The sequence below is a fragment of the Photinus pyralis genome, unplaced genomic scaffold, assembly GCF_008802855.1.
Source record: "Photinus pyralis isolate 1611_PpyrPB1 unplaced genomic scaffold, Ppyr1.3 Ppyr1.4_LG4, whole genome shotgun sequence".
Lineage (NCBI taxonomy): Eukaryota > Metazoa > Arthropoda > Insecta > Coleoptera > Lampyridae > Photinus > Photinus pyralis.
Window position 1 is genome coordinate 25797761 of NW_022170511.1, and position 16004 is coordinate 25813764.

The following is a 16004-nucleotide window of genomic DNA, read 5'->3' on the forward strand; positions in this document are numbered from 1 at the left end:
TGTCGTTAACCTGGACGTTTTTATTGGCCCATTTCCACACTTGTATCTTTGGACCAGTCAGCACCATATGCTTCTGGATTTTTACTAAACTGGGAGTGATTGAGGCGTCAAACACCACTTGTAATGTGATGAAGCTTTCCCCTTTTAACACCCCATGGTAGAGAATGCAGTTTCTAGCAGGTCCCTCCCCTGCATTCAAGGTGCCATATGTCTCAGATCTTTGTACTCTCGCAGGAAAACCTTAAACCTGCATTCCTTCTGTAGAAGGCGAGTGATTGCTTTTTCCAATTCCTCTGATTCTTCTTTCATCGGCAAGTTTACGGTATAGGCGTTATCTATATTCCGTGTTGTTGTTTCTCGTTTATTGGTCATCTTGGCGACCTTTGTTTGCCATGAACCCATTCAACTTACTTCTGGCTTCTTTGGCTCGTAGATATACGAAAGTGTATCGCAACTATCTCCTCGTGATTCTTTCTCGCAGACCGATATCATGATTTGGTGAACTACGTCCTTTGCAGTTTCGAAATAGGCCTATAAAATGTCAGGTACTTCGCTGCTCACCATAATCACCTTATGCCTTTTTAAAATCCCAACATTTGTTGGAACGTTCCTCATCCAGTTCGGTCCGTCTCTTCTGAATAATTTTCCTAACAGGATCAAATTTCAATTGCTGTCTACGGAGATCTGGGTGCGTGTGACTCAGGCTGGGTAAGGAAGGGACTTCTTGGAAACCTCGCCCCCCGCTCCCAGATATCGTGACAATTGAGGTTTCCTCCGAAGATTCCGTTGACAAGTAGAAGTGTGGGCACTTCTTGGTGTAGTAATCATGTTCTGGATCTTGTTGCAAGACCATGATCTGGGAGTGGCATTGTGTGAGCGTTGCGAGTTCGAATATACAGACAAACCCCCATTCACTATTGTCAAAGGATCAAGTTTATACATACAGTATTCTGTACGTCATACTTTACACATGTACTCTGCACACAGAGGACTCTATTTTAGGTAATTGGAATATACTGTTGTGTAAACAACGTTTTATAGACGTGAATTCGGTTCAAACACCAAACACCCTGTATGTGAGAATATTTTAATTTATTAAATGTAAATTTGAAGAATTATTTCGGAACCAGCACAGAGATCGTTTATGTGATTTGAATTTGTCTCAGCGCCATTTTCCCTTTTAGTATTGTTTGTAATTGAGTATTATTTTCTGGTTTGAAATTTATTGCTATTGAAAAAAATTCAATTTGTTTAAGTTTAATGCAGCTATATCGGATCGTTTGCGATAAGATGTTTTGTTATCTGGCGCACGTGTTCTTATCGCTGATAGAAGAGATAATGAACATGCAGATGTTACTATGTGCGCGTTTGTTCGGCGTGAGTGGGGTCGGTCTGGCGTTATCAAGTCTAATTATGATTGATGGTTTTATTTGAAAGTTCTTGAGGAATTTCGTAAAATACTGGATACAAAGAGAAAAAAACGAGGCTGGTGTGTTCGCGACGGTTGGAAAGGGTATACGTTTCGTTATGCTATATTTTTATACGCGCTGTCCGCCCAACTTGATAAGTTGAAGACGTAGTTTATCCTTATTATAATAATTTTGCGCAGAAGTAAGATATCTAAAGTTGTTGAGAAGTTTAAAGCGGTTTATCCGTTTTATGGAAAAAAGTCTGTCAAGTTCAAAATGCAACGTGAGGTATTCTATTAAAGTTCCCTCGTTATTAAAAGTAACAGGTTTGTACCATTTTATTCATTATGGTAATGTTGTTTGTCACCAAGATTTGTGTGTTAGGGAAAAGTAAAGTCTGAAACCGTCAACGTTTGTGTGTGGAGTTAAGTACGCTTTGTTTTGGTCCCACTAGATTATTAGGATTATTAAGAGAGAAAAATACTGTAAGTATTTTTTTTTTATTTGTCGAACGTTGCGTGCGGGGTTATTTGTATAAATAAGCTTCCTAATATATTCTTTCTTTCAAGAATTTTGTTATAATTTTTCATTTCTTGTGTTTTGGAATAAAATTTGGTCATTGCCAATCAATTAATTGTGTGGTTATTTGAATGCTTTGTGCGACTCGAACAGACTCTTATTTGTAGGATTATTAAAAGAGAGAAACACTGTAAGTATTATTAAGATTTTCTTATTGTATTTGTCGAACGTCTGCGTGCGGGGTAATTTGTATAAATAAGCTTCCTAATATTTTCTTTCTTTCAGGAATTTTGCTATAATTTTTCATTTCATGTGTCTTGGAATAAAATTTGGTCATTGCCAATCAATTAATTGTGTTGTTATTCGAATCCTTTGTGCGACCCGAACAGACTCTTTGTAGGATTATTAAAAGAGATAAACACTGTAAGTATTTTTAAGATTTTCTTATTTTATTTGTCGAACGTCTGCGTGCGGGGTAATTTGTATAAATAAGCTTCCTAATATTTTCTTTCTTTCAAGAATCTTGTTATAATTTTTCATTTCATGTGTTTTGGAATAAAATTTTGTCATTTCCAATGAATTAATTGTGTGGTTATACGAATCCTTTGTGCGACCCGAACAGACTCTTTGTAGTTAGGTCCTTTAAATTTTCGGAAGGTTATCGAGGTTCTCCCTAATCATTAATTTAAGTGAATACTGGGATTTTCCCTTGTAGCAGATGCCGGAAGTGTACAAGGGGAGTAAAATTTCTAAGTTAAAGTTTTGATTTGTTTGAGCTAGCTAGCTCGACAGGTGTTTTGTGGGTGGCGTAGTGTCTGCATGCCATTGTACGCAGCAATAAATTAAATTGTAGTCTCCTAGCAGACTCAACTTTTTACTTTTCCGCACCCCAATATGGGTAGGTGAAGTATTATTTTCATCTTAGGAGAAAGTCCGTTGTTTAGTTCTTGTTTTTGCACATGCAGATATCTCGTTTTGAAAGGTTAGTTATTTGTGGATCGTATATGGTAACCTGCCTTTGGTGAAAGTGCTCGACTTCTACTGTCTAAATGAATTCTTAACTTCAAACTAAATTCGCGTGCTATTTGTCAGTTTCCTCCTGTTCCCTTTTTTGGCTTTCATTCAATAGTGAGATATCTCGATGTACACATTTCCGTAAAAAGTGACTTAAAATGTCTTCAAATGCGCCGAGCTTTGATATAATAAATCAAGAAAACACAAAACATTTTTAGCGAACAACACAGCTGTTTACCTACCGAATTTCTATGAGGTTTCTTAATGGAAAACACGGCGAATTGATTATGTAGGACACGCTGAAATTGAAATTGGCTAGAGAAGAAAATGGAAACTTCCATAATTTGATACACAAATACCGCCACTTGGAAAGTTAACAGCCAGTTTATGAAATCGTTTGGGGAATTGTCATATTCAAGGGCTTATTTAACCCAAACTCTTTTTTTTTTGTCTCACAGAGTTTTGTACAATTTTGCTAAGAATTCGAATATTATGTAAAGCAAATTCTAAATCACGGCGAACATTATTTATGAGATCGAAACTAGGGCAAAAACTAATCCTCTTAAATTTTTCGCTTATTCGGCTTACTTAAATTTCGATGCGATAGTTTATCACGTGCAATATTCCGGTTATTAACTTTTGCACGATACCAAATTGGAAGCTCGTTTTCTTGTTTCTTAATTGGGGTCGTGGAGGCTTAACTACCTCGGGATTTCTGCAGTAAAACCTTATCGTGCGAAACGAGTATCGGTAGCATCTATGTCATTGCGTAATCAATATCCGTTCTCCCTCTGAAACCTAAACTTTTTACTCGTACATCGTCGATTAAGTAACGTATCATGTTCCACTAATAGTTCATATACGGGGATTAATTAAGAAGGTGTTGTTTAGGTTTTCCACGTCAGAAACACAACCCTTGCAAGCTAAGCGAAAAATGTAGGAAGGGATGATAGCAAACTACTTTAACCCTATCTATGTGTGTGACCTGGAAATCGTAACTCAGGAAACAACATACAAAGCTCGACCCTTTGATCATTTGCCACCAAGGAAATATGAATAATAATCACGTGCTTGTTAAATAACTTTGGGAGTCAGCAGCCACCCAAAATGCCCATTTTAAGAGAAAACAATGAAATGGAGTAGGCACTTGGGAGTAAATGGCTTAGTTGAACAAACAAAACAGCTTTCGAAGCATTCGCAGGTTATGGCAAACGTATTTATTTATCCTGGTCCAAAAAGCAAGAAACCCAAAGCGGTAATTAGTATTTGTTTGCATTCTTTATTGCCAAAGGGTAGAATGAGTTAATATTTTAAGGAAGTTGCAAAGTTTTATCGTAAAAGATAAATATGATTTACGCTTTACGATTAACAACATCTGGTTACCTTCTTTTCCTTTCCTTAAACTAAATCGCTCTTCTTGATACTTCCTTATGACGTTTTTACTCCACGATCCCTTAATACTACTCACCCAATTGCCCACTTTACCGCATATTGCGTTATCTGTTACTTATACCGGGTGTTCCAAAAATACTGAGGATTATTTGAATTTCGCGAACGTACGATTCTTTTTTTACAGTATTGAATTATAGGCTTACACTGGACGTTTAAAAAAAATCTGGAGACGGGTGCACCAAGGGTGGAAAATGACCTATCCCAAAATAACATCTTCCAGACATGAAAAAAGTTTTTTTATGAGCTGCAGTCGATAATTAAAACTATTAAAAAAGGGAACTGCTCTTATACGACAGGAATCACGTTTTAAAACTAAGACCAAAACTAAATGCTGCCCAAGCAGTTCCTATAAACTTGGCAGCATCTGTTATTGATTTGTTAAATACAGGGAGAAATAAAGACAAGCGAACCGTAACAAAAAAAATATTTGTTGCGCCGGAAGTAAGTATGCCCAAAAAAGAATTCAGCATTGGTATTGAGGAAGCAGAATGGCTAATAATGATTTAAATGATGTTGGAAGAGGTAAGCGAATTTTGCGTGATTCGTAAAAGGTGTTATCTGGGCGTCTGCGATAAGAAGTTTTGTTGTTAGACGAAATTTAATTAATACACATGTGGTTCTGATAAGAAGTTGCACGTATTTTACAAAGATGTGGACGTTTCTCGGCGTATGTGAAGACGCGGTACGCGCTCTGTCGAAGCTGACGTTATCAAGTTTAATTATGGTCAGCGGTTAACGTGAAAATTAATAAAGGAGCTTATTTATGGTGGTAATTGACGATCCTCTAAATACTGGAGACAACGTTTGAACGTTTTTTTTTGTTGGAATGTTTGTTTGCTTGTTAGTACGGCCGAAAAGCGCTGCTATATTGCGCATTCCGTTCATAATAAAGTTTGCAGAAGAAGTGATTAAGTACAGTTTTTTGAGAAATTAACCCAATTTGTTCGTTTTTGAAAAAAGTGTTAGTACGAGTGGGAGTCTACCAAACAGTTGTTGCATAGTAAGCCTCTACAAAGTTTGCCTTTATTAAAATTAATTAAAAGTAAAAGTGTTCTACCGTCCGAAAAGGCACCAAATTCTGTCATCAGTTTAACTGTCCATAACAAGGAAACACCTGCTCCGTGCCTTAAAGCTCTCTTCAACGAAATAATAAACAGACATTCCTTTGACAAAACTCTTTATACTGATGCGTGCAAGGAAGAACATGGCGTTAGCAGTGCAATCACCACAACTAATACAATCGTGTCAACACACCGACTTCCCGAAACCTGCAGCATTTACACTGCCGAACTACACGGCATCCTAAAAGCACTACAAAGCTTAACGCACACCAACAAATCCGTAAGCATATGTACCGACTCACTCTCATCTCTCCAACCCATAAAGAACATCTACACACAAAACCCAATTGTCCAAGTTATTCACGAGGTATGCCTTCGACTGACGTCCAATGGAACTGCGGTCACTAGAATCTGGCTTCCGTCGCATACCGGCATAAATGGCAACGAAAATGCAGACACAGCCGCAAAACAAGCTCGATCATCTGACATACCCATCGAAAAATTGCAGTTGGCGTACGATCTAAAATCTCTCATCAGACGAGACAGCCTAAAAACATGGCAGCAGCACTGGAATAGGCTAAACACGAAACTGCACCAAATCCAAGTCAACGTAACTCCTACCAAAATACCACCAATGTCAAGAAGAGACAAAATCGTCATAAGAAGACTCAGAATATGCCACTCGCACCTCTCGCATGATTACCTAATGGCATCCGAAAATCCTCCAGTCTGCGAACACTGCAACACCAGATTAACAATAAGCCATGTCCTGTTAGAATGTCGCCGTTACAGTACCGCTCGACTGGACTACCACCTTAGTGAATCACTCCAGAACATCCTAAGCAACCAGATCTACGATGTAATAAACTTTCTGAAATCAACAAACTTGTACAAGTGCATCTGATGTAAATCCCTGTATTTACCTGTACCCGCTATATACGTGTCAATGGCTTTGCTGTCGAGACACAATAATAAATTGAAAAAAAAATTCTATAAAGGGGTTCATGACATTCAATCCAATTTAATGGAGGATTACTATAAGAATTATTGATTTATCTAAAAAAAACTGTAAGTAATTAAAATTTTCATATTTAATTGTCTATCGAACGCTTGCGTGCGTGGTATATGTAAAAATGAGCTTTTAATGCTTTTTTTCTTCCAGCATTGTTGTTGTTGGGGGTCCCTATTTAAAATAACAAAACTGATGGCTACTTCCGGTATTTCCGGAAGTGGCGCCATCTTGAAAATATTTTAGTTCAATTCATCATGTGCCAAAACCCTTAAAGAACTTATCGGTTTAACTTCATTTTCAAAGGTTTTCCATATCTTTCTAACTGACGCTCGTCAAGAATGACCCTGTATTTCTGTGACCCTTTATTTGGGCCACATAAAAAAATCAATACAGTGACCCTTGTTTGGGCGATCAAATAAAAATGCTGTGTCCAATGATTCCGATCCAAAGGCAACCGTACAAAAACATTCAGTAAAGTAGACCTTCAATTTTAATTTTTCCCGGCACAGATCCTCCCCCCATACAGACAAATGATTTTAATTAATTTTATTAATTCCCGGCGTCTGTCCACTGTCTAGTGGGCAACACCAAAATCCTCAAATTCCAAACGGCCTGTAACAAATTATGACTAACACTTACAATGAACATTGGGCGAGAATCAAATAAAATTAACCGTACTTTGAACATGAAATTTCTCTGTTTGTCATTAATAAAGGGTCCAAATTAACACACAACTTACACAGACAAAAAAAATCAACCATTACCCGTTAAATTACTTTGGAGACAAAAGATTCGTACACCCAAATCCCCAATTTAAACTAACCGAAAACACAAACACCTCTTGAAATGTGACACGCACAAACTTGGTCCTACTGCCTCTCCAATGGAAATGCGGTAAAATGTTATCCTTGTACTTTGCTACACGTAGCCTTCATCAACTTGAAGTCGATGTCCGACGCTCCCAATAAATTAACTCCAGATGCTTATAAAAACGCTGTCCTGAACACAATACGAACGAAAACCTTTTAACTTACCAACTAATACAAACTTGAGACACGCTTCTCTTGATAACTTAAACGTATTCGGCCTCGAAACTCGCAAACTGACTCCTTCCCCTCTTCTCACTATACGCTTTCGAAACTGGATGAAAGGCTCCGATAACCGACCTGTAACCTGGCCTCGAACTTGAACGAAAATTTTCCCTATCTAATTCACACAATATCTACCTAATAATGCCATTTCTTAAAGATTAAAATAGCCCCGTTATCTCAAACAATTACTTTTATCTCTCTGAAATAAACGAAAATCTTAATAAATCACATCGAAGCTGTCACATTTGCATTAATGAGCACCTTGAAAAACAAATAAAACTAGAGGTACAAACAAAATTGTTTTGTGTTATAATGTAATAAATTTGATTATGTTTTATAATACCTTGGACGGTTTTTTGAAATCCCCTCAAATTTTCGGAGGAACCTTCAGCTACTCGAAGACATCTTGAGGTCCTTGAGGATCCTTTGGAATTCTCCATAATCTTTCCTCTCAAATGACACTTTACGTGGGTGCCGTTAATATAGTCATAATTTCATAGATCGATATAAAAAATGCAAAAGCTCTCCTCTTTTTTTAGGCGTACCTGGATAAGGCCTTGTAGTATCTCTAATGAGTATATCATGAATCAATAATACATTTTTCTATGTATACTTGCACATTTTCTACGAACCATACTATTAGTTCTCTCATTTTCACTGTGAACAATTTTAAGTGTTTCTTTAAATGCATAATTTTCTAACTCCTTCTAAATAATATCTTTATAATAAAATACAGAAAATTCTTTGTAACTTTGTCTGGACTTTTACGAATTCTGAGTTTTCAAGCGAAAATATAAATCAACACGTTTCCTAATGTTCCTATGCGAACTTAATCACTGTTTTAGGTGAACACTCCGGATATCAATTATGGACAGAAAAGTTTCTACTTTGAATTTCTTTCTTCCATTCAGTTGGACTGACGATGCAGAACCATAAAAAAACATTGGCGAGGGCTTCTACGTTTTATTCTTTAAAAGATAGGTACCATACTTGTAGTGTAGTCATATTTCGAGTTTCTTTCTTGGGGAGAAGATTCGAAGCAATAAAATGTAGGACAAGAACGGAGTTTTCACTGACAAGTTGGAAGTTTTGCATACGAGACGCGCCGATCAGAAATTCCGGCACGGTTATAGCTCGTTGTTTAAACTTACCTTTTTTGCTTTGCCTATATAGAAATGTGTTATGCATTATGCGATTAATAAACAATGTCTTATTTGTATATCCCAAACTTAATTTGGGTAGGTTTATGGCAAAGAGAACTGGGAACGTTGTGTTCAGATCTGGTTCAGATAAAGCGCCAATTTTAAATATCCCATCAAGATCAAAATCCATACGTCACCTGAATTATACCTTTAAATCAATAAATACTGTCCAATGCAGGTAACACATCGTCTGCTTTATCTATGATGCAAACGTTATAAACGTTATTAGGGTTTAATAACATTGTAGCAATAGAACTCTAAATCTTTCCCAGGTTTAGTTTTATTGCCACAAGACTTAACTATAACATTCAATGATAAAGCAAATCATCAATTGCACTTTGGCTGCCAGCACTACAGAATGCTCGTTAACGATCCTCTATCTCCCTGATTGCTACACCAGAAAACTATTCAGTCCCTCACAACTAACTCAACACTATAGTATGCTAATTTAATGCGCTTCAGTTTAGACTTAACACTAATTTAAAAGTGGCTATTACGAGAAATACACAACTTAGACTCGGCTTAAAAGTCTATAAGTACCAACTTGGAAAACCTCTGAAAGATTGTAATTACCACCAATGTAAGTTTAGTACGAAAACAGCGATTTCACTTTGAATAACTTTCCAGTCGTATATTCTCATACAAACTGTTTGATTTAGTCCACAAAGTCTTTCAAAGAGACCTACGGGCCAATTCACTTTGAGAATGGAATATTTCAAAGTAATAATCCGTGTACTGTGGAAGCTATATATGGAAATGTTGCATGAGGGTAGAAGAAAATTGTAGTTGTTAAAGCGGAAACTAATTCCAAGTGAACGGTTATATTCGACGCGCTTATATTAACAACAATAGTTCATCAGAAAGCACCCTAAGAATAATTTAGATGACAGATATACGACGGTAGCTGCTTGTAAGTTAAGTGAGTTATATTCGTGCGATTCCTATACGTCAGTTATTTGAATGTACTCGGAGCGATGGTTTGCACTATTCACGTGTATTGGGCCGAAATTATTTAACAAGCTGAATGTTGAATTCAATACAAATTGAGGATATGAAAACTCCGGTTTAACTGTTTATAATGATGTTTCTGATGCTGCCATCAGAAAAAAATTATGTAAGTGAACAAGAGGACCTCGGTGTAACTATCGCAAAGAATTTTGTTTAAAAACGAGTACGTAAACGTTTCGGTGACAACTATTAAGGTACTTGCAATAAATCTGGATTGGTTTTTAGTTAAGTAATTTATCATCCAGATGAATAGAAAAATTTCAACAATCAAAGAATTGGTTATCGATAATATTATGATCATTAACTATTTTGGAAATACGGACTGACTACTGAGGCAACTTAGACCGGGAACTTGGATATTATAAAATATGGTTTTTGTATTCTTCTATGAATAGGTACCTATTGTTAATGAAAATACCACTGCAGTCACCACATGCAAGCTATGGAATCTTTCTGGTAGTGATGGAATTCAAAACTAACGTTAGATCTGGTTAGACGGCAGCGAACCTCACCAACCTCATCAAAATTTTATTAGAAATAAAAGATGTTGCCTTTTTATTGGTTAATAACGCACACCGGACTAGAAAGTTTCGCTGGTTCCGTTTTCAATTTGATATAAATCGCTGAGCACAATGATAGCCGAAGAGAAAGTGTGCACTTCGTAAGCGTGAATTTTATAGTTGCAGTTACATTTCTTCCGCTTGCTCTTACGAAAGCGGAATTAATAAAAAGTGAATAATCAGCCATCGAGTTACAGTGCATATAAAAATCGGTAAGCAATTGAATCGTGTAACGTGGAAATTTATTCTTTTCGATTTTAATTTCTAAACGATCGTGACGTGAAATTTAATTCTGTCATGAATGCGTCTCAATATAATTGCGTGATTAATTTTAATTATCAACGAGATTAATATGTGTCGTGATATTATCCAGCAAGTAGCACGTTCATTTGTGCAGAGGAAACGATCGATTTTAAATAAAGTGGTACGCTTTCTGAAATATCACGAAATTATTTACTTCCATTTATATTGCTACTACGTGCACATTAACTCTGATTATTGAACTGGTGGGGATGGTGATTAATAATTAAATGGTAACCGATTTGATTTAGGCGACGAGTTGTATTTCCATTCTAATTGTTAGTACTGCCCGGAGTCAGTTCATATCGACAGCCATTGTTTAATAATCTACACTAATGTACTGTAGATTGTAACATTTTGATTTTCTCATGTACAGCTTTCAATTATTCAAGGATCACTGTATTTTTCAAATGCATTCGCGTTCGCCAAATTTTTATTGGTGCATTTTTAAAAGCAAGTTGGACTGCGCATGCTAATTTATTGTATCATTTCCTTCCCTTTACCTTGCAAGTACTTGTTGGTCTGCACGTTTTAAGAATGCTTGTATTCATCGCTTAAAATGACGGTGTAATTGCAAGATTTTGAAGTGTTATCCCCTTTAACTTTATTGACTCAAAAAAGTGGTACATTTTAGTTTGTAGAAACTTTAGGCGAAATTCAGCTTCCAAGCAATCCTTCTTAGCTGCTCTCATTCGTGGCGTACTAGAATGTAAAACAAAACGAATGTACAATTAATATAGCTTTAAACTTACTTAAATTTCTAGATAGAGTGCAATATAACCTTTAACATGGAAAAAACAGAGAAGAAAGAATGAGAAAAGAATGTTTGCTTTTATGTGTTGAACTTGACGCCATTCTTACGTTTTTTCTTCCCGATCCATTTAAGTAATCTTCGATCCGTACTCTTATTTAAAATCGTTTCGTTCGTAGGTTATATTTTATACTCTTACTTGATCTAGGTATTTTCCTTGTAATCCAGTAGTTTAGATGTAAGCTGTTGCTGAAGTAAATTTTTTCCAAACGTTATAGATTTTTTATTACAATAGTTCATTGTTTTGTCGATGGAGGTTGGGAAGATCTAATTCTGTCCCTTCTTTTTCTTTCCGCTTACGCATTCGCCGTACTTCCTATGCCCTATTTGCAATATTTTTGCGATCATTCATTAAATCACTCTTGACTATGACGTCGATTATTGTTAATGTCCCATCCCTATCAAGTAGTTTATTTCTTTAGCTTATCAAGACCAGAACAAGGCTCTCTTAGTCTGCCTTGTTTCCCCACTTTTTGATAAATAATTCTCTACTCTCTGTTGAAAGTGACTGAAGACGCCTATCCGGTTTACTATTACTACATTTCCCTTTTTATTTATTTTTGCTAGTATACCAAAACCCCGATATTCACCCCGACCCACCTCTACTTAGCCTGAACTTACCGTGTGCTTATTTATTAAGGTAATCTTATTACCTTTGCTCAAAGTGAAAGTAACACCATTATTAATTGTTCTTTTTTCTTAAACCAGGGTAAAGATAACAACTTAAGATTGTCAGAGAGATCCGTGAGGTAAGTAACTTTGTTGTATAAGTATGGCGGCGTTTTCGTTGAGATTACTTTGTACTACTAGCACAGAATGTGTAATCTTTGACGGCTAAGATTATTATTATTTTATGGCAATTAACCCAATGTTGTGTAATTTTCGAAGTCTTTTTGATCGAGTCTAAGCACTTATCTGCCATTGCAGAGGATTTAATTCAATTTGGGTGAATTACGACTTTTTATTTTATATGAAATTTGAACCAGTTTATTTCTAAACCGTACTATTATTTTCTGATTAATTCGGGGTGTTCCAGTTGTAGTTTTGAGTTTCAAATTCTACTTTTATTTTCAAGATATAATAAATTATTCTACGACATTCTTAACTATTGTAGCCCTTTCAGAAGATATTGACCGACTCCAGTGGGTATTAAAAATTAGAATGGAAATGTAACTCGTCCCCCAAATCAAATCATCGCCAGGTCCACAATCCAAATTGACGTGCTCGTAGTAGCAATATTAATGAAAGCTTGTAAATAATGTTTTAGAAAGCGTACCACAAGTCCACTTTATAAAATTGAAGAATCGGTGCCTCACACACTTTGACTGTCTTTTGTTACATCGTCGTAATTACGTCTTTAATTCTATCGTAATTTTTAACAATGCAATACCCGCACTACGAATATTTCATGATGTTCTTCGACACATACGTTGCATGAGCACTAATTTCTCCCGTATTTCTCATCGAAATTACTTCGGGCTATCGCCTCGGTTATATGATCATTCCCTCTGTACAAATGAACGCAGTACTTTTGCGTAATGTCGTTACGCGTATATTACTTGTAATTAAAGTCGCCTGATAACATTCACACGGCAGTAATTAATTAAAATCTACAGCTATCCGCGTGTTTAGCTATTTATATCAGATTGAAAACGGAACCAACGGAACTTTATAGTTCACCGTGTCTTATAAACCAATCTTTTGTTTCTAATTTTTAATTTTGAGTTCGGCTGAATGAGAGCCGACGCGTTTATGAAGATCTCTTCTATTGTTACGTTTATCGTTGACAACTCACTTCGCGCCTATACTGCGCGTACAAAAACGGTATAAAATGGTATTTTAATTCAATCGTAAGGTTATTAACATTTATTGACAATATATTTGAAACGCACATGCAAGTTTGATTATCAAATGAAACTCAAAATTAAATTTGGGGGATGTTTCATTATTTCCTGGCCAAAGGAAGTGCTATGAATATTAAACAGCGAAATACAATTACGAAAATGGCATATTGAATTTTCTGGACTAATTGTTAGAAATTAGGGCAACCGGGAACAAGCAAATTAATTCTTTTAATTCCAAGTACGTATATACACGCAGTTGGTACGCTGTACTAATCTTTGGATATTAATTTCAGTTGATTCCGAAATTTATCTGCGTTTTCGTGGCGGCTCTCTGTTGTCTAACCCCACACACAATCTAATTTCTAACAGCTTTAATGAGTTGAATTATTATCCGCATTAGTTGGTTTCATCTGTATTCATGAAAGCAAAACAAAATTTCACGCCATCGTTGTAAATATATAACGTGCATTAATAAAAGCAGATACGGACGTGCCAAAACAAACTGAGATACGAGCTGAATATGAAACAAGTTTATTTAAAAAAAAAGTGTACCTACCTAAAAATATTGGCCGCAGAAAAGAGGCCTTCCGATATCAACATCGGATCCCACGCGTCCCAGTCCTCCCTTTTAATCATTTCGCTCTTAGGATTCCTCTGCACCTGTAAAACAATTAAGCGCGTCATTCAATAGCAGAAACTCAGCTAACTTGATTAACCTTATTAGTAAAATAATCGTCCGTTAATTAATAAGAGAACGAAATCGCCGCCTTAACCGCAATTGATCATAAATAATGGACGAAGTGGAACGTTACTAATGGGCCGATTTGTGGCGTACAAATTGCCGTTTTTACATCAGCGGCTGAAATGGAATTTGTGAACGGGCTCTTTTTTAGTTTTATTAATTACGGCGCATCTTTTACGTTTGCGGAAAGGTTCAAATGCTAAAAAGATTCAATTTTCACTGCCTGCAAGAAATTCATCTTTTTTTTTGTATTCAAATTTCTATTTAAACATTGGGAAACGCACTTTAAGCAAAGAAGAAGCCATTTGTTGTCCAAGGAGAACCCTCTGGGTCGATTTTTGCTGATACCGACGTTGGTTTCTGCTATATGATTAAAGGGTTTTCCCAAATATACTCTCAAGGGTGAAGTTGAAGTAGCCATATCGAAATAGGTATCCCATTATGGTCAATACAATAAATTTCTTTGATTGGTAATTTTATGCTCATATTGTACTATTTTTGTGGTTTTGTTCTTTCGGGTTGTTTAATTCTTCGAAATGGAACTCCAACTTTTATTTTATGCTCATTTTGTGCTATTTTTTTTTGCTGTTACACACAAATTTTGTGCTTCAACTTCATATCTGCCCCTGGTGTTGTAAAAGTGCCTATATAATACCAGTGGTACCCTAATTTTCACTGTGTACTGTGTAATTTCGTCTGTGCCATAGAAGTGTTGTGCTTTTATGAACTTGAAGTTATACCGTGTATCTTATTTTGGTTGAGATATAGTTTTACGTAAAATCAAGTGGCGTAGTTAATTTTTTGGACCACCGTTTCTGATATTTCGCCCAATGTTGGGATTTTTTAAATGTAACACCCTATATAATTTTAAAGTCAATTATTTGCATTCATTTTCTTGATTACATTCATGTAGCACAACCTATATTTTTTATATATAATTATATTACATTATATCCGTGATTATTAGATATTTTTCACAATTTTGGAATGACTTGTTTCTTATACGTCAGCCATTTTTATTGATTGGTTTCAGCTGTCATGAATACATTAAAAAATACAAAATATCCATGAATCCATGGCGTACTATTTAAAAACCGTAAAAAATAGGGTTTTTATATTATGGTTCCTGGTTAAAATTTAGAAAAAAACTAATGGTTGTGATATATCAACGTAATTAGCAAAATGTATCCAAAACATTGACGTTAAGATATACAGAGTGTTGCAAAATACCAACTTTGGGTCAAATCTCAGAAAAGGTGGTCCAAAAATTTGTTTTTAGTACGCTACTGGAGTCTATATAAAAATATCTAGAATGGGCAAGATACGATAACATCCCAAAAAGTTAAACTTTTCGTTGTCACCTTGTATCTCAGAAACAAACAATTCGTGGTTTTTTGTTGGCTCTTAAACTCCTAAGTTATAAGAGCAATTTTGGATATTTCCATACTGCGGAACATTGGAATTTTTGGTATTTTCGAGTGAATAAACCAAATTTTACCTGGGGATACAAAAGGTCCGTTGTATTGCCCAAAGTGTTCCCCCATTCAATTTTCCAAATTGCTGCGACTCTTCCAAAGGAGAAAATCAATTGTCGATTGGAGAGAATTTTGTCTCCTCGGTAAATGTAACTAATTTTGATTTTTTTTGCATTGTATAACCATAAGTGTTTGGTAATTTTGTATAAAAGATTTATGTTTAAAGTCATTCTAACATTCCTAAAGAAGTCGACCCACGGGAGTTTATGCCGTGGACTAATTCGTATATTTTTATGAATGATAAAAAACCCAATCCAAAAATAGTGGTAAATTTTGTTCTTATGAATTGTGAAGTTGAATTTTAAGTTTAGTAATACCATTCCTTGTGTGGGCTAAATGTTATTAGCTTCCAGAGGCGTGTACATTTATTTTGAATAAAAAATACTACTGGTCACTGTCGTTTCCTTCTAATGGACGTACAGAGTGTCCAATGATGAGGTGAGT

The 16004-nt window shown here is 35.7% G+C and overlaps 1 protein-coding gene across 2 annotated transcripts in view; it reads right to left on the bottom strand.

The window, feature by feature from the left end:
• The window catches only part of LOC116169370 (transient receptor potential-gamma protein), a 433246-nt gene that overhangs the window by 12873 nt on the left and 404369 nt on the right, over positions 1-16004 (bottom strand). For both annotated transcript variants that reach the window (XM_031485447.1, XM_031485445.1), the window contains exon 11: positions 13840-13943. In XM_031485447.1, the coding sequence (XP_031341307.1) occupies positions 13840-13943 (104 nt within the window). The remainder of the gene's footprint in view (positions 1-13839; positions 13944-16004) is intronic.